This window comes from Acipenser ruthenus, chromosome 9 (assembly GCF_902713425.1).
Source record: "Acipenser ruthenus chromosome 9, fAciRut3.2 maternal haplotype, whole genome shotgun sequence".
NCBI classification, from domain to species: Eukaryota; Metazoa; Chordata; class Actinopteri; order Acipenseriformes; family Acipenseridae; genus Acipenser; species Acipenser ruthenus.
The window spans coordinates 46,761,892-46,781,345 of NC_081197.1; the positions used below are offsets into that span (position 1 = coordinate 46,761,892).

Genomic DNA, 19,454 nt, shown 5'->3' on the forward strand with positions numbered 1-19,454 from the left:
CATCTGATGTCCTCAGGACACTTTCTAGTAGTGGCTATTCCTTACGCTGTGTCCGTATTGAACCCTCCACTGGGATGTGTTCAATTACTATGGGAAAGTTTACCGGTTTCCCTTTTTAGTTATAAAAATTAGTTTAAATTAGTATTATTGTTTAAATTTGTATTACTGTATCCCCCTCTAGAATCAACCTATCCAGTTATTTCTTTGGCTACAGTTTCTTCAACAACCACGATCAGTTGAAACTAGCACTTATACTAGCTTACTACCAGCTCTGACCAATTCTGGCCATTGCTGAAATGTTTCCAGCAGGGTTGGTTTTCTTGAGCTACTGTACATCTACGAAAATGGCCCGACATCGATTTGCACAGGCAGTCGTATTATTTACATAATCACTATTTAACAAAACCCTTAGTAGGCCTTAGTTTATAAACCTACATATGCCTGCGCGTTTCTTTCGTAATCATACCTACCCGGGAAACGTGTTTGCAATAGCGACACTTACCACAAGGTGGTGCCAAAGTCGCATTGTCCGCTTTGTTCTGTAATGCACTGGCAGAATGTGTTTTTCAGTAACTAAAATGCTCTACTTATAAAATATACGTATAAAATGGATTATACTTAATGGATATGTACACAATACAGTCTTAAGTTTTTGGGGCGACTAGAGTTTTAATCCACATCCCGGGACACATACATTTAATGTTTTGTTTACGTTTATTACTCGGTTAAAGGGATACATTTAATGTAGCATTTACCTGTTTATTACCCTTTAAATATCGTTTGTTTCTGCTTAGATAATTATTTTACATGCTTAATAATTATTTAAAAAATCAATGACTGAGTAAATGACTCACAATAACCTCGTTTAGCCACTGAGGGAATAACATTTTCAACCCCTGGACCTGTTGCTGGTTGTTCTTTAGAATGTATATGGCAAACAATATACAAACATTTGCCAATGTTTTTTAAACCCGGTGGCGACAAAATTGCTTATCAAAAGTAACACTGATATGAGTTCAATGTGACGCTTTTATGGATAGAAAGAAAACAAAGAAAATAGTCCACATTACTTCGCTTTCAGGAATGTTACTACTGTTATTGTCACACAAAACGCTGCAGTTCTTGTAACCTGACGCTAGAGGGCATAAACTGCAATCCCAAATGAATCTGCGATGCTTCATTGTTTTGCATTTTGTGCAGGTACGCCGCGCCTCTGCTGGCCAGAACAGCGGTAGCTCAATGCTGAATCAGTGGAAGACTTTGTGGAACACAATTTCGTTTCCTCTCGCGCTTATCACCTTTTTATTCAATAAAAACATCGAGATCTTGGAAAACAACATTAGACGCAACGTGGAGAAGCAAGTCTGCCGTTGATCAAAATGATTTGAGATACGTTGATAGGACGGGACATTAAAGTCGTTTAAAAAAAAAAAAAAAAAAAACGATGGGAGTTTATTCCGCCTGTTGATACAAAGCAGGTTTGGGAAAAATAGATCGCCTGTTGGAAGTATTTCACCATTTGACATGTACGGAAGACTGAAACAGACTGAAAGTAATGTATTTATACAACGATTTTAAGATCCAACGGACATAAAGTAAGTAACTAAGAGAAAGAGGAAACCAAGGACACTATCAGTGTAGTAACAACGTGTGGATACATTGTCCTCGTTTTTATTTCGGGATTCATAGTCGGATTTAAATGTTTAAAATAGGGCCTGCTCTGTATTTTTTATTCATTTTGTCGAGTTTTATATTTTATTTACGCTTTCTATGTCTGACAAACCGAGGTTAGAATATTATTGAGCACACTGTAGTGCTCTCTGGAAGTCGAAGAACTGCACGATTATTTTAGTAAGCAGTATTATATTGCGTTTTGATCTTATTTACTCGTAGGTGTCACGCTTCTGTCTAATGCTACATGTGTTGCTACTTATAATAATTTATACAGCGCATTGCACATCATTAGTTTAATGGCAATATCTACAAAGTAGCAAGGAGCGCAGAGTCTGGATTTGGAAACCTGTTCAGAATCGTGGCTTGTTATCAAATGGTCTCTAGTTTAACTGAGCTGTAGTGATACACAGACTGGAGCACCATGGACATTGCTGATCACAGGAGGACTGACCAGAGATTTACTGACAAGAATCAGAGACTGGTGCGGGGAATTGTAGACCAGCAGGGAGTAGAAATATTCAGCGTCATGGAGCCAAAAGCTGCTGATACCGAAGGAACCAGTCTGGTGGAGGTAGTGCTGACAGGCGGGGCGCCCTGGGGATTCACTCTCAAAGGGGGTCTGGAGCACAGAGAGCCACTCCTCATAACTAAGGTAAGTCGACACATTGCAGCATGCTCATGCTCTCCAGACCTTATACACCTTACCACAAAATGGTGAATAGAGGAACCAAAAAGTTGCTTGTCAGTTTGAGGGGATTACGTAGTGTTACTGTCAGATACTCTGTAGGCTACTTTCCAGATATATTTCCCCTGACATCACCATTGTTGCTAATTTACTACAGTGTCTTGGGATTTGCAACTCCCTCCCGAATAATAAGTTTTTTCTCCAGTGATATTAATAGAATATAGTTTTTTGCTTCTAGTTAACGTTACTATATTTTTAATTTCCCAATTACACTCTTGGGAACGGTTTCCTGCTTTATCGATTTGAATACAAATACATTAAATGATAGTTTTATATATCATATTTGGCAAGCATAACTCAACAGTTAAGAATCTACAGAAGGAAATATTGCATGACAATTAAACAAATCTGTCATTTGAAAGCTGTTCATTTGTTATTAAAAGTTGACATCTCTAGAAGTTTCCACATTTCCACATTGTAAAAAATAGCCCCCCTCTTCCTGATTCATCTGGGACAAGCGAGGCGGGGTTAGACCCCATAGTGATCAAACAGTGATTTTTGGGGAATTTCATAATAACATTTTATAGTTTCAATAAAACTGACATAATATATCATCTGCAGCAAAAAGTATCATAGTCTAGATTATTATTTTCTTTCAGATCATTTCTCTTAATGTATCTTTCTATAACCAAGACATAGATTTGCAATACAAGAAAACAAAACCAATCATCTTAACAATGGAATGCTAATGACTCTGAGATAGACATCTATACACTTCTTTTTAGTTCTTTTCTTGTTGAAAACCTGATATTATAGGCTGACATTCTCTTGAGCCCCCAACAATTTCCACTAACACATCATTTGGTTTGGATTTTACTTGGCAATGTTCCCCCCCAAGGCTGATTGGCGTAAATTGAAAGCAGAATGTGTTTGTCTCTGCTTTGTTGCAAAATGTGTTTCCAACTGTATCCTGCTGTTAAATAAACAACAGTAACTTATTTGAAATGGTTCTAAACTTTGAAATGAAATAAAGCTCTTTAAGCACTTTAATACCAGATGTGCTTCAGTTAATCTGTGTGTCAAATGTCAAAACTTTGGTGGGCAGTGAACTGCATGTTGCAAAAACACTGTCTCATTTCCGATCTCAACATTAAATGCAGCAAAATTAGTATTATATAATGTAGGAACAGTCCTTCCATCAGTGAAAAATAAAGCTGTGTATTTAACACTTTTCAGACATCCCCACTGCGTGTGCAATTAACTATAAGCAAGGACCAAATATTATTGCACAGACTGATGCTCAAAGACGGGTAACTGCTAACCAGTTCTAACATTGTGTGGGGTAGATAGCTTTTTCACTTACTGTAATAAATGTGTCAGACTGTTCAGAAGTCCGAGTGAATCCAGACACTGTTTCATTTGTAAGCTGCACCACTGAGTACTGGTTGGCTTGCAAGATAGGAATTTGCCTTTTTTTATTGAACTAGATACCCATCATGGGACCCCTGAGAGGCACAGGCTCTGTTCCTGTCTGCCCAGTTTTATAGCTGAGAGGACTGAAGTACAAGGATGTAAAGTGACTCAAGCAGGGTGTCGTGGGCTGGTTTCATGTAATAATGGCATGCAATGTTCATACCTATGTTCTACTTTGTCAGTTGGAAGCACTTTGAGCATGGTTGGGTTCAAGTTGAATAATTATTTACCTCTGCTGCAGGCTGTTTACTTATAACTGTGTGCACTCATTCACAAGATTCGAAGTAATCCTAAAAAATATATCTTTGTCATGGCCTTTTGTGTTCTTACACATTTGTCTAGTTTTATAAGTTTCTTTGTATTTTGAGTAATATTATAATATAATATTTTTTCATGATGTCTTCAATGATGGTCTTCCAGAAAGATGTTTCTTGGACACACTGAAGCTCATTCTGTCAGTGCCCGCACGCTACCCGTGCTTGAATTAGCCTACATCATCTTTCTCAATTGGAGGAGTACAAACAGTTATTCAAGATAGAACACGGTAGAACAAAATAAATTTAGAAGGGGAACTGCACACACACACAGCATAGTCTTTCTATTGTGCCAATACAGCTTTATTGTGTAGAACAGGAAGTGACATCACTGACAGAACTGGTTGCACAAAGTACTTTCTGATTGATGATCTTGCGCTACGATGTAGGGAATTAATGTAAGCAAATAAATATATTCAGATTTCGGTATAATTTTTTTAGACGCATGTCCAGGAACGGGATAGTTCAATCTGAATGAAGTCCCTGCCTATGATAACAAACCAGAGGTTTAATCTCATGTAACATTTGCTTAGGCGTGTTTGCTTAAAGGCTAGTTTTATGTGTTGCGTTTAACCTGTGCCATTTGTTTATCGACTATAGCACATGTGTCTTTGCAATGTTTGAAAGCATTTATAATGTAAGGCATGGATAAGCGTGGTTAACAGTTGTTGTGTGTGTCTTTCCAAGGATATTATTCGCCCAAGCTTGTTTAAATAAGGAGGGATCCTTCTGTGTTTATCATCACCAGGATGTCCATGTTGTCCCTCACTCTGGAACAGAATGAATGCTATCTACTACTGTCCTGATTCACATTGCATGCCAGTTTGAGCCACAGTTTAATGTCTCACAATACATAGTGCTTCATTATCTGGACTTGATCAACAGCTTTGCAGTTTGTTTGACTTCACAGAATGCCTTCCTTTATATCACATGTGTTACATGCAGTCCTTTACATGTTTGTACACAGATATTTTGTTATAGCAATCTAGTGCAGTCTTTTTTGGTTGTTGCAAATAATGCATTGCACTGCCCAATGGCAGTACAAAGATCACTATACTTTATATTGTGTAGGCTTACTGTATTGAATGCCAATCAGGCTGCAGTTTTTTTTTTTTAAATAAAATACATGTCATGCTGTATCATACTTGCTGTGTAAGATTAGGGGGCTATTTTATGTGCAGTATTTGTATCGATGGGCCAACATTTCTTATGTGCTATTTTTCAGAAATTTTGAACTTGAAAATATATACAAATGTACTGGGTTCATAATGAATATCCATAGTCTAAGTAAAGACAGTATTCACTGAATCTATTATTATTACATTTCTTAGCAGATGCCCTTATCCAGGGCGACTTACAATTATTTCAAGATATCACATTCTTTTTATATACAATTACCCATTTATACAGTTGCGTTTTTACTGGAGCAATCTAGGTAAAGTACCTTGCTCAAGGGTACAACAGCAGTGCCCCACCCCTGGGATTGAACCCACAACCCTACGGTCAGGAGTCCAGAGCCCTAACCACTACTCCACACTGCTGCCCTTCTAGAATGACTTAACACACTTGGTTTAGTTAAATTGTAAAATAATAAACTATTGTATTGCCATGATGGTATAATGATGGGTCTGCTGGTATATGAATACAGTGCAGTTCTGATCCAAGAAGCCTTAGGCAGCATAATAACAGACTTACATTTTGGGTGGGGTGTGGTTACTAAATTTGGTTTCTCATTTAAATTTGGTGTTTGTTTGTGATCCTGAGAAACAGATGTTTTCAGGAATGTTTATCTAAACAGTTATTTGAAAACTGAAAATACCCTTTTCTCTAAATCAGTTGAAAAAAGGGATTTGCAAGCGCAAACTTAATTTAATTTGTAAATAAAAAAAAAGGTTTTAAAAAGCCAGTCCTTAACAAAATCATATAAACCTGTCCTAAAATTGAGAAAAGCCCCTGACATTTAAAGTTAATGGGGGTGGTGGGGGGGAATAACTTCAGGAGAATAGATCAGGGACTTAAAATGTCTAAATATTAGGGCTGCAATGAAGGTTACATTACCGAAGCAAGGTTCGAACCTTTGATGGTACTAATTTGCATAATTTACTGGTGAAGTCACCATAGCTACTAATTTATATTTGATTGAAAATCCTATTATTTTACAGGTAAGCCATATAAATGTAATAAAATATTCACATGTATTTTAAAAATACGTTATATAGAATAGTAATCATGTTTTTATAATTAAAATATAAATGTGTGTTGTCTATGTATATGTAATGGATGCTGCTTGCTATGTATACAGTAAGCTTGCATTGCAGCAGCACCTTATTGCTGCCAATTTAAAGAACTGCAGCTGACAGGCACAACAAAGCGTTATTTAACACTCACTGTTCCAAGCAGATTATCAGGCACAGCCACATTTTACTACTAAAAATAATAATAATAATATGAACTTCCGCTTGACTACTAAAAATAATAATAGTAATATGAACTTCCGCTTGTCAGGTGACTCTGGAGATTGGTTGTGCCTCTGATGCATCAACAGTTGCTTGCACAGTTTGCATTCAACATTTTTTTTTTTTTTTTTTTTTTTGGTCGTCTGGGCATTTAACAAAAAAATCTCAGAGCAGAGGGTTTGAGACGGCTCAGTTTTCGAAATGAAAATTATTTGTGTTGGCGTATATTTTGTATGTTTCAAATGTATAATACCACAGCACTTCTCTTACACTGTCTTGTACACTAGGTAGTCAGTACATATTTTACTGAAGCAATACAACCACTATAGGTGCCCCCCCCAATATTTCTCCTTCGCTGTTAATGATGTTAATTCTTAGTGATTTTTATTGCTGTTGCAATTGTATTGAGGTCTAATCAGCTATAGTCTGTACACCACTACCTACCTTTCATTTCTTCATTCCAAAATGGCAAGTGATTATGACCTCAGTACACAATCAGTAGCGTATGGAGTTAACCTTTATTATTTTTGAGATTACAATTTTAATGCTTTATGCAGAATACAGTAATCCCTAGTGGGTCATGTTCCTGTACCTCTGTACTGGGACCACACTGAAAAACAACATTCTGTCGCCTCAGTGAGTCATTTATTTCCCAGTTTTGAAGCATCAAGTGAATAAATCTGAGCTGTGGTTCTGAAGAGCTGCCACGTACAGTAGATGCCTGGCATCGCTGATGTACAGCCAGGCCAGAGGAACTCCTGCTGTCAATACGATCTCACACACACACAGGGGGCTCTTCCAAATAACCTGTCCTCTTCACAGCTTCAGTAAGCTCTGAATTCACAAATTAAATCATTTGAAGACATTTTTAACTTCTCCCATGAGATCTCCTTAAAGGATTGATACCCTGTGGTAGAGGGGCCTGGTGTCTATGGTGGTCAAGAGGCACAAAAAATACAGCTCACCAAGCCAAAATAGAAAGGTTAAACAAAAACAAGTCATGAACACAAAATGAAACAGAACATCCCTCACCCAAGTCCTGCACTATCACTGTGGGATTTAAAATAAAAATGCAGGCATCTGTCTTCCTGTAGCAGCAAACCTGTCTGTTCCCAGCTCCCTGGTCATCTCCCTTGTGGAGCTCTGGGCTCTCTGTGGCTGCTCCCAATTATCACCAATTATTCTATTTGGGAGCAGTCACATTCTCACATGTTTTTGGCAGGGACAGGAATTAACCCCATCCTTGCCAACCACCACCAAAACACAAACAAACACCCACAGAGTTTTTCTTTTAACTGAAGTGATATATTCATAACTGTTGTAACTGGTACAGAATCGCACCCTTTGCTGTACAATAAAATATTCAATTGAATGGTTGGAATTCAACGTGACCAAAGCATACTGGGAAGCAACAGTTTAAGCTTTTAATGTTAAATACTGTACAGAACAGTCTGAATAAAGCCAGTGGAGAAAATGGAATATGAATAGAATTCAAAGCCCTGGGCATCCCTTCTTAAACATCCAACCACCCAGCCACAATAATACAATGTCATCTGCAATCTGCATAAGACTCCTGCATCTGCAAAGGCGAGTTTTATGTGAGTTTCTAATTTGTGCACACCAAAGAATTTATTCCTGCAGTGTAATACCACATAGGATTCCCTTAAATGTGACGACTCCAGTTTTGATATTAAATATCCGCTCAGAATTCTTTATTTACTGTATAGCAGACAGGTTATTCCAAGGCAATGCATGCTGTTTGAGTGTCTTAGTTTAGTTACAGGGTCTTTAGCTTCGTCAGTGTTTTGGATATTGTCAGACAGAGTGTTCCAGAGTCAGTGCCTGAAGAGATCATTTATCAGTCTGCTGAGCTAGACACTCTATCGTCAGTGTGTGCAAGCAGATTGGAATAGCTTAGAGTGCAGGCGCTGTCTCATTGAACTATGGGGGAAACATAAGACAGGACAAGCTGATTCCCGCACTGAGCATCCACTAGGAGAGAGGGTGCAGTAGTTGATAATAGCGATAGCAGGACAAATACTACAAGTTATTATGTACAGTTGACTCCTGTCTCTTGTCGTATAAAAGTTTCTTGTGAGTACTTCAGGTGGACAAGAGGTTCTGCCGAAATGAGAAGACACACTTACCTTAAGAATCAGGGTCAAATTGTACATTTTAAGTTAGAGTTTTGTCAGATGCTAATATACCGTGAATGAGAACACTTATGACAAAATAAGATGTGCTGGAATGTTCTGGAATCTGGCGTTTTAATCGGCTGAGAGTGGCTTCGTGATTTATAATGTTGGTCCCAAGCTACTTAAAGAAACTTAAAACAAATCATTGCACATTCCTCTTATTCACAGGCTAACGTTCGTGGTGAATGAACATTCCTGGACTTTGTGTCAAAGCAGAAGAGATTACTTTAAATATAACTCCTACACATACAGGGACTTAAAAGCAAATAACTGAGGCTTGGCTGTTAGGAAACATTAATTCCTTCTGTATCAACAATACTCGCTGCACAGTGGATCCAGTATACAACTTATCAGCAATAACAAACAGCCACAACGCTTTACGTGTCACTTGTTTTTTAGGATCTTGTGGAGTTCTGATCCATTTTTTGTCAAGTGACAATTGAGTTATCTTATCCAAAATAGGATTCCTTCCTTTTTCAATGTGAATCTCGTCTCGTGTAAACACTTAAAATAGAGTTACAAAGTTACAGTTGAGTTTCCAAGGCACAGAGTGAGCCTAGTTTGCTCGCCAGCTCGGCTCTGTATCTTAAAGGGCTTGGCAGGCCCGGGGAATTCACGGTGCGGCTGCTGGCTGTGATTGGATAAAGTGCCCTGCTGAAGGTCACGAGAGGAGCTGTGAAAGCACACTTTGTTTTTCGCAGGACAGCTTGCTTCGAGGTTAATGGAGCTGAAAGAGATTGAGGGACAGGAGAGCAGAATGTACACTGTGTTAATCTCTCGGAGGGGGGCCGGGGAGCATTTTGAAACCAAATGATTTATTTGTGCCATCTTTTGAGATTCATAACCACCTCCCACTTTCCATATATATATATATATATATATATAAATAAATACCAAGTTTTGTGTTAATGAGTATGCATTACTTAAGGAACACAGAAGAGATACTGGTAGATGGTTACATTTCATACCTGAAGAAAAACACCCAAGATGTTGCATCTTATGACACTTGTTGTTGTTTATTATTATTATTATTATTATTATTATTATTATTATTATTACAAGCACAAAGACAAACCGATATTATTAAATGAATACTGTTCAACAGGTTATTGTTTCTGTTTTGTTGATTTTTAAAGTGTTTTTACAAAATAAAAAATAGGCCTAAAACTGCATGCACAGCATGGTTTGCACGAACTACACAGCTGAGCCTTAAATATGCAAGTCCACCTTTGGTAGGAGATTCTTGGATAGTATCAGACTCTAGGGATAAAAGGAAGTCTGTCTGTACACACTTTCATACTTATGTAACAATTGAATCCACCCAGCCAGGCACTATCTTCACCAAGTAATGTAACAATACACCAACTGGGTACATGCATTATGCAATGATATTGAATTAAGGTTGAACTGCCACTGAATATACATATCCGCTGTACAGCCCTGTTTTGGAGGCTGGAAAATCAGCCTCTAGAATGGGGCTGTCAGTTAAGCCTCAAAATAGAAATCGATTAATTGGGCACACAAAATATAATCGTTTGAATAAATATCGATGATTATATCACCCACGTACATTTTCGCTCCATTCCTCTCCCCCCGACGTGATTATCTGAATATAATTGCAGTTCAGTAAAAGCTTGTGCACAGCAATTGAATGCAAGGGATAATTACACCTGGGTAGCGTCAGGAGAAAAAAAAGAAAAAGAAAAAACATTCGCAACAAGCCTAAAGCAAGTTTAACATACTACAGGGGTGTATATTCTTTAAGCTGAGCCAAGTTACTGCATCTGCACTGGAATACATTTTACTGCTTTAATGTCTTTAGGTGAAGGTCAGAGAGGATATGGGGGGGGGGGCTAGGTTTTGTATTCCAAACAGATTACAGTACTTTGGAATGTAATCTATGTAACTAGACGCGAGTGTATGAAAAACGTCTTTTTTAATTTTTTTTTTTTATTGTGACAGCTGCAGCATCATGCATTGCATCTTAATACTGTACCCTTAATACTGTATCCTGCAGACAATATGTGTTAAAGTGATAGGTAAGGGGGTTAAATTCACTTTCCTGGCTTCACCTAGTATGTCTAATGGACTTTCTCCAATATCTGGAGCTATATGGTAAACCTGTCTGGGGGTGGTTGGTGTAATCTGGTCAAAAGAGATTGCAGTCCCTGCTTAAAAAATAAATACACAAATAAATAAATAAATAAATAAATAATCAACCACTTTGAAAATGCATTTGGAAGCTATTCCTATTGAATTTTTTTAAATGTTTTCCATTTCTATTATAATTGTTTTCCATTGGACCCTCTTGCTGAGCTCTGTAAAGTGGATTAGGTATCGGCTTCTTAATCCATCCCCTATTTTGTCTGAAATCAGCCGCCCCTCTGAAACCCCTTATAGGAATGTTCACCCTGCATTCTTTAAGCTGAGCCAAGTTACTGCATCTGCACTGGAATACATTTTACTGCTTTAATGTCTTTAGGTGAAAGTCAGAGAGGATATGGGGGGGGGGGGGGGGGGGGTAGTTTTTGTAACCAGCAGTGCCGGGAACCATGGTGGAATGCTGAGGTTTTGTAAGATCCACAGTGCATACTGCGATTTTTATGATAGCCTGGAGCGTGTTGGAATGGGATGATGCACCACCTGTGTTAAATTTAGAATGGATTTTAGAATGTTGCTTTCTTTAGAATGCCCTCTTGGAATGAGGACTGAGCTCATAAGCTAGAGTTCTCAAGGCTTCCCGTTGACCACTGTTAGAAACTCACGCTAGTCATACACCCAGTCCAGGGTATCAGAACTACCTTGAATTCTGAGCAATCAAAATGTGAGCATAAGTAAGCTGTTCCTCCCCTATAATGATTTCTGTTACATGAGAGTAGATGTTAAAACTTCATGCTGATTTGAACTCGGCTGTCGTCTAGATAAGCGTCAACTAAGACGTTTCTTTCCATCTGATGATGTAGATATCCTTCTGCCTGGTGTTGATGGCTGAATTGTAATGCTGGCTCCAGGGATCAGCTTATTTTGCTTCTGTAGTGCATCAGCACACATAATGGCTGTGATGCTGGCTCTGGGGATCAACCATAGTGCGGTCTCCCCAGCACATCTGCATGACAACCGTCTGGATTGAGCTCAGTAGGCTACATCTCTGGGGTCTTCAAGTGGGCACCTTCCATCCTCTGTGTTTCGTCGACTAGCCCACGACACCTCAAGAGGGCTCGACAGTGATTCTGGCATCCCAGCATCACCCCCCTCCGTCCACCACTCAACTCAACTCAGCCCAGCTTACTTACCCATACAGCAGCGTTGCTTTCTTTCTATTGTGCTTGAGATCCCCAGCCAGAATCTTTCCGTCTCAACCACAGCAAGTTGCTGCTCCTTTCTGCTGCTTCAGATAAGTTCTTCACTGTGCAATGCAACTCTTGGCCATTGAACCCGACATCTCTGAGAAACTGGGTTGTAGAGTGTGCCATAAATCCTCGACAACCCACCTCCACTGGGTAAACCCGGACTCTCCATCCTCGCTGTTCCGTTTCAGCAGCTAGTTGAGCATACCGAAGTTTCTTCCTTTCATACACCTCATCCACAGCATCCTTCCATGGCACTGTTAAATCTACCAGATGAACAAAACATGCTGATCCAGACCACAAGACAGTGTCTGGTAGAAGGTTAGTGGCGGCAATCTCGGGTGGAAAAATAAGCAGTTGACCAACATCTGCCAGCAGCTTCCAGTTGTTCTGGGTGAGGCTTGGTTTTAACACCTTTTCTTGGTGGTTGCTCTCCTGGATGGAGGAATATTGTCTTTTGTGTGTAATGCTTTTATGGAACTGGTGGCAACTTATTGGTCATGTTACGCTTGTCTTCCAATGCTAAGGCCAAACATCGCAGCACCTGGTCATGGCGCCATCAATTTCCACAGGATTCGTAGAACTCTAGAAGCACTCTTGTGTACTCTGAACGGAACTCCATTAGGCCTGGAGATGATGACACCCTTGCTTTTTTCACAGCTTGCTCTACTTCTTTCCACTTAGGTGCACATTCCTCCATTTGGTATTCTGGTGGATTGATAGATGTGATAGGATCTGAAGGAATTGACAGAGGCTCCTGCCTTTTTTAATCTGTATGTTTTTCCTCCAAATATCTCTCCGGCTCAAACTTAGGTGATTTTAGAGTGCCATTTTTCTCACTGGTGAATAACTTCTTTACAAATTTGAATGGAGTTTTATAAAAGTTAGTTCTTGCACGCTCATTTTTGTAGCGTTTCCGTAGGTGCTCAGCTCTGCGCAATGCTGCAAGCTTGTCTTTTATGACCCTTTGTAACAGATTGAGTCCCTCTTTCTGACTTTGTTGTGCTCTTCTCCATTGCTTCCTCAGCTGTCTCCTTTCTCTAACTAAGCGTTCAATCTCCTGCTGCCGTCTAGACTTTCCAGGAATAGTTTGTACTTTTTCCTTCCTTTTTTCAATTTCAAACCTCTCGCTTCCATATGCGTAGATGATGTCCCCGTTGAGGTTCTTTTCTCTCTTATGCTGGTTCGTTTGACCGGGTTCGATAGGTTCATCACTAGTTGTATCCATGCAAGTCCTCCTCACGTCTATGACAGGGGTGCTGATATCCTGCAAAATGTGGTTTGCTTCCTGTCGCTGGACTTCATTTGACTGAATTGACTGACTTCGTAAGAAGTACTGATCAATGCGAGGCCCTTGTCCCTTCTCCTTCAAGCATTTCATTCTCCCTTGATGAAACTTCAAACACCTGACAGTTGTCGCCTTGCTCCAGCCGCAGACACAAACCTGGAGTTCCATGTCTTTGCTAATTGCAGATCTTGAACTAGTCTTTGTGAAGTACACTCCATTCTCATATCCGTTTTTGTTCCTAAGTCGTTAACCGCGTTGTCCAATGTTGAGTCATTTTCCGCCCCCGCCCTCACAGACTCTAGGGGTATTTTTCTCTTTAATTTCTTAGAAGCCTTGGGCGGGTGTCTCCAACATCCTGTTTACCTTTGAAAACACAGAGCTGGATACTGCCGACAAGGGTAGCTAACCCTTGCCAGTCCCAATGGGGTCTCTTTTCTCCTGTCAGCTGTCTCTCCATGCTGTCACAAGGTCTTTCCCTTGTTGCCAGCTGCACTATTCACAGCAGTCACTGGACGTATCCAGATCTTCATAATTTCCATTCCACGAGAGTAGATGTTAAAACTTCATGCTGATTTGAGCTCAGCTCTCGCCAAGATAAGTGCCAACTAAGGTGTAGCTTTACAGTAAACTAATGTGATCCATCTGCATCTCCATCCATTTGCGTTTCTTTCCCTCTGATGATGTAGATATCCTTCTGCCTGGTGTTGATGGCTGAAGTGTAATGCTGGCTCCAGGGATCAACTTATTTTAGTAAACTTGCATTCAGTGAGACATGTTGATCCTGTGCAATCAGTTCAGACCAGATTTAGCCTGATTGTTCCAGGACTACTTTTGTTTCTGCCTCTGAATTTGACTTCATTGCCTTCTACAGATGGCGCAATGAGTGCCAATCAAAATAGTGTTTTGACAAGGCAAGAAAGTATATAAACTGTAAAATTATGAACCCATATGTGCTAGGGATGCAATGCCCTGAAAAGGATAGGGAATTGTTTGTATGTCCGTACGTATTTCACAATTAGTTTTTTCGATATATCAGGAGAACAGCTTATCCAATTGTCATGAAACTTGATATTAACATTTCTCAGAGGTGCTTCTTACAGTGCAGGCTTTTTAACCTTAAATGGTTCTCGCCAGGGTTTTATTTCCCTTTTGCAAACAAAAAAAATGCAAACTGAAAACTTGTGATAAATAAGGGCTCAGGTATCAGTTGAAACATTCAATTTTGTTTTTCTGAAAATATTTGTATTTCTTGTATTTGTTATTTTATTAATTTTCAATGTTTATTTAAGATGAAATGCAGTAACTAAGCCTAATGCCAGTACAATAATGTTGTTTACCTTCTTCCCCACTATTAGAGTCGATCAATCACAAACACATTGTTTGCTGAAGCCTATTTCTTGATCCTTAGTCTTGACTTCACTGTCTAACATGGTATGGTATGCAGTATTTAGCTCAAGGTTGTGCGTTTCCCATCACAGAAGAAGGTGACCCGTAAGCAGGCACACAGTGGGACTCAAGCAAATGGGACTCACCTTGCAGATCTGGATTGCAGACATCATTGCTTTGATACACGTTGAAAGAAAATGACTCATGAGGAAATGTAGGTTTACAGACGGACATACAACCGTTTTCCACCCTAACCCCAGGGGAGTGTGAAGACCAATGTAGCACAGTCTGAAGATTTGAGACAATTTTGCCATAAAGCAGGGAAATAACACCGGTCATAAAGCAGCGTTCTATATCCTCATTGAATCCACCCCTTAAATGTAGGGAAATGTTACTGCGCTTGTAACTGGGTCTATTCTGTTACATCTCAGCAAAGCAAAAATTTCAGTTCTGTTTCTAAACACTGCTGTTTAATCCTTGAACACTATGGATTTCACACACACTCGTTTTAAACTTTTCAATCAGTAATAATCTGAAGACACCAGACTCCTTTTGTAAACAGTGTGAATTCTAGGCCACAGTACAGCATAGCACATGCTAGGTTGGCAAATATTGTTTGTTGTTTGTTCTGTACGAGATTTAGAAAGGACAAGGTTACTGTGTGTCCACATTTAGGTTTGAAAGATAGGATTGGTGCTGGATGCACATGGTATTTTTATATTCCTGTAAATAAATCCTGGGCTGAGGGTGGCATGGCTGTTGCCCTTGTCCCCTCCAAAACAAATTATGGGGTTGGGAAGTAACGTTGGGGCTCAGCTGGCCTCGGTCAAAGACCAGACAGACAGGGCTGTGAGCTAGTAACTTATAAAATCCAGTGGGAATGGTTTTATATTCTATGTATTGCAATGCTTGAAAAACAATACTGCTAATCCTATCTATGTGTGCAGATAGCTGGAAATCAGAAAATGAAGAAAAACAATAAACTACAGTACAGGATTTTTAACCTTAAGTGTTTCTCACAAAGTTTGTTTTATTTTATTTTCACAAAAAAATATATACAAATTGCACACTGGAGCGTGGAACCAGGTATCGGTTGGCTATACTGTAAATAAAATTCAAAGTTCAACCCAGCCATGAAGAAAACCAGTAAAAGGCTGTTTTCCTAATTGATTCCCACTGACTTGAGTGATCTGGAGGCATGGAAATGACTACCACAGGAAGAACCAATCAATGACAAAGATAATTACTACATACTGTCCAGTGTGTGGTCACTTTTTCAGGACTGGTTTGTAGAGCTCTCAGCATTCCTTATGGCTGATTCATTCTTTGTCTGCAACTTATGTATTGCTGGTTTAAGTTGTGGATAAGGTTGCATGACTTTCTTGTTCGTGAATAAATTCCAGTTTAGAAGGGAACAGCACTCTTCTTCTTTTCTTAGTAAAATGTGTTAAGACTCTCAACCTTGTACTGTCCTTGAAACCCAAATGGACATTCTGAGCGGAAAGGTTTTTGTAAACTGATCCTCTACTCCCCATGTGAGGTTTGCCAACGAGACCTCTGCTCATAAAATTACCGGGGAAGTATAAAGGCCGACCAGAACTGGAAACTTTTCATTCAGATCCCCGCAGATAAGGAAAGTGCACAAGCAATTCATCAAGCCAGAAATTCAGTCTTGACTGGATTTGGCAGCCATAGAAACAGTGCCCGCTGAGAGTGCAAGAGAAAGGATGAACAGGAACTCTGACATGAGCCTGTAGACATTGTTTAACTCCTTCTCTTTCTGGGAGTCCACTAGCGCACCTAGCCTCTGTAATGTATGTCTATGGTTGGCAACTCGGGCCAAAGCACCTTAAACATAAACTGTTTTAGTAACGTAAGTGAATACGTTGTGTGTAGAGTGCCTCTTTGTTGTATAAGAAATGTCATCTTGTGCTGTTTGGGTGAGAGGGCTGCTCAAACTGTGCCTGTTCACAACGTATTAACATAGTATTAATCACACCAATGAAGCTTGTACTCCGGAATAGCTTTAACATAAAAATGTATTTTTTATTTTTGAAAATTTAACTTTTATCCCCCCCTCTTCCAGTTATGAAATGGTTCAGTCCAAAATCAACATGAGATTTTGGTAATATTATCTTCAAAGAAACTACAGTAGTTCATCAAAATTTAAAGAAAGAGTGCAGTTAATAGGCTGCTCCATTTTACAATAGGTACCCATGGGTATGTGTGTGTGTTTATTTTTTTTTATTTTTGAACATTGAAATTAGGTGTGATGTTATAATTACAATAAGAACCAATCAACATGGTTGCAAACATCATAAAAATGTAAATGAATAGTAAAAAGCTAGCTTCGTAGATTTGCTCTTTGCATATATCCTCAAGAAAAAAAAATAAACGGTTTGAGAACCTCAGCTGTAAAGAAACACTCTTGTAGCTGCTGCTCTGTGACCTGTTCTTTTCTTTTTCTTGTCATTCTTCATTCGGTCACCTGCTGAAAATGGATCCCAAATGGATGTAAAAAAAAAAGTGATGAGAACATGTAAATGCAGCTTTCTTGACCACCATGTGTGTTTTTTTTTCTGTCCCATTGGGAAATCTAAAACATTGTTAACACAGCTCATTCTGCTTTGAATAAATTTGCCTTCTGCACCAGTGTCTTCATCACACACGGTGTTAGCCCTGGATTCCCAATCCTTGCACTTTTGATAGGTATCGTACAAAAATAATAGACTTCCATTTAGTAATATCTATTGTTTTATGTTCCTTTTGAAGCTGGACATGTAAATGCAAATGAGTGTTGGGTACAGGATTTGTTTATTAGCAAGCGCACATCCACGTCTGTTTCTGTGCTGTATATCTAAGAGTACCTTTTTGAAAAGGATTTCCCAATCAGCCACTGCATGTACAGCGATGGCTTTTGTTGAATCCGTTTTTTGCACAGATTCAATGTTGACCTATTCCAGGCTGTTTGAAATTATGTTCTGAAGCTCAAAAACATGTTTCTAAAGTCTGTATTCAAAATGTTAAAATCAGTATGTTTACATTATCATAAGTCCTCGTAAGCAACATTTCTATTGCAACCACTAGCTGTTCCTTCTTCCAGATTGCAAATCCATCAGTGAGTTTAGAACATGTTACATACTATTGGGGGGGAGGAAAAGGGGCGCTGAAACACCACCAGGTTTGAAAACCGCCACTGGACTGCTTAACATGAGGCTTCTATCTGTGCTTTGAGCAATCAGGATATAGCGTACCAGCCTTCCCAACTGCTGTAATACAGAGTCTAGGTAAGAGGGGAATGTGTACTCTGGGAGAGCCACTAGGTCGGAGAGAAACTGATAGGAGCATGGCAGAAATTCCCTCGGATACAACTGTTCAAAGTTTGTTTCATTGCTCTCTATGAAAATGTACTGTAGCTTGTTGAAACTTTAGCTGCTCCGATTAATTATTCATGCAAGTGATGGCTAATAGCAGTTATTTTTTGTCCACTTAGTAACAGAGCCAGAAAATAGGAATTATGTTTATTTTGAAAGGGATATGATATTTCCTCCCAATTCCTTTCACGTGACAAGAAGTTATTAAATCAGACATACTTCTAGAGTAAAAACAGAATCAATGAAATGCAAAACATGAAAAAAATAGCATCATAAAAAAAAGTTCTGCATTCAGACGAAAACTCATAATTAACTGCATAAATACTGCATAGTTTCTGATTTCTTGCCTGTCAGCGACCTCTTACTGTAGGTGAAGTTTAGAAGTAATTTAGGAACTCTCTGTTGGTAAGTTCGCAGTGCTGGGCTGTCTTTTTAATGTTATTTAAGGTTGGCTCATGTTTACAGATTGTGTTTACTGGTATGTGCTGTGAAGACGCATCCAGTGGAAAAGGTGTTTTTACTCCATGTTAGGACAAGCTTTATGATTGTAAGTCGCCCTGGATAAGGACGTCTGCTAAGAAATAAATAATAATAATAATGCTACTTTTTTTTTTTTGCTGTTGACTTATACCACTTGTCCATCAATAGCTGCATGTGCAAACTAAACTAGAGGCTTAACTAGAGGCAATAGCTGCATGTGCAAACTAAACTAGAGGCTTTGTATCTCCAGGTAGGCAAATGGTAAACATAGCAGCATGGTTTTACACAATGCCATGTGTTTTCAATTTGTAGGCCTCTGAGCTTTCACTATAATTACACAAGGTACTGTAACCAAACTGAAATATTCGGCACAATGTTTTTTAGTCTAAACCTTTTGAAGATGTTTAATGAGGGCCGGCCCAAATCATCTAGCACACACACAAGTTTACTAAGAAGTAATACATTTACACCATCCAACAGTATCATTTTTAAATTGCTAGTAAAAACAGAAAACAAATACCTGTTTGCCTGTTAAATTTGCTTGATAACAAAGATAAGCTGTAAACCAGGGGTGTCAAACTCCGTTCCTGGAGGGCCGCAGTGTCTTATGGCTTTCGTTCCACCCGAGCTCTCAATTACTTAATTGGTCTCATTATTTGATAAATTGAACACATTTAACACTTCTCTTCAGGCCTCAGAATGTTTCATAGGTCGTGTACCTTGAATCAAGTGCATTTTTAAAATCCTCAACTGTAAAAGACCTTGAAACATATGAAATATGT

General features: G+C 39.0%; 1 protein-coding gene across 3 annotated transcripts in view; it reads left to right on the plus strand.

Annotated features, from left to right (window-relative positions):
* The first annotated feature begins 1,160 nt into the window (after nt 1-1,160).
* The window catches only part of LOC117405284 (protein Shroom2-like), a 78,574-nt gene continuing 60,280 nt past the window's right edge, over nt 1,161-19,454 (plus strand). For all 3 annotated transcript variants that reach the window (XM_034008223.3, XM_034008225.3, XM_034008226.3), the window contains exon 1: nt 1,161-2,326. In XM_034008223.3, the coding sequence (XP_033864114.3) occupies nt 2,096-2,326 (231 nt within the window). In that variant the 5' untranslated portion in view covers nt 1,161-2,095. The remainder of the gene's footprint in view (nt 2,327-19,454) is intronic.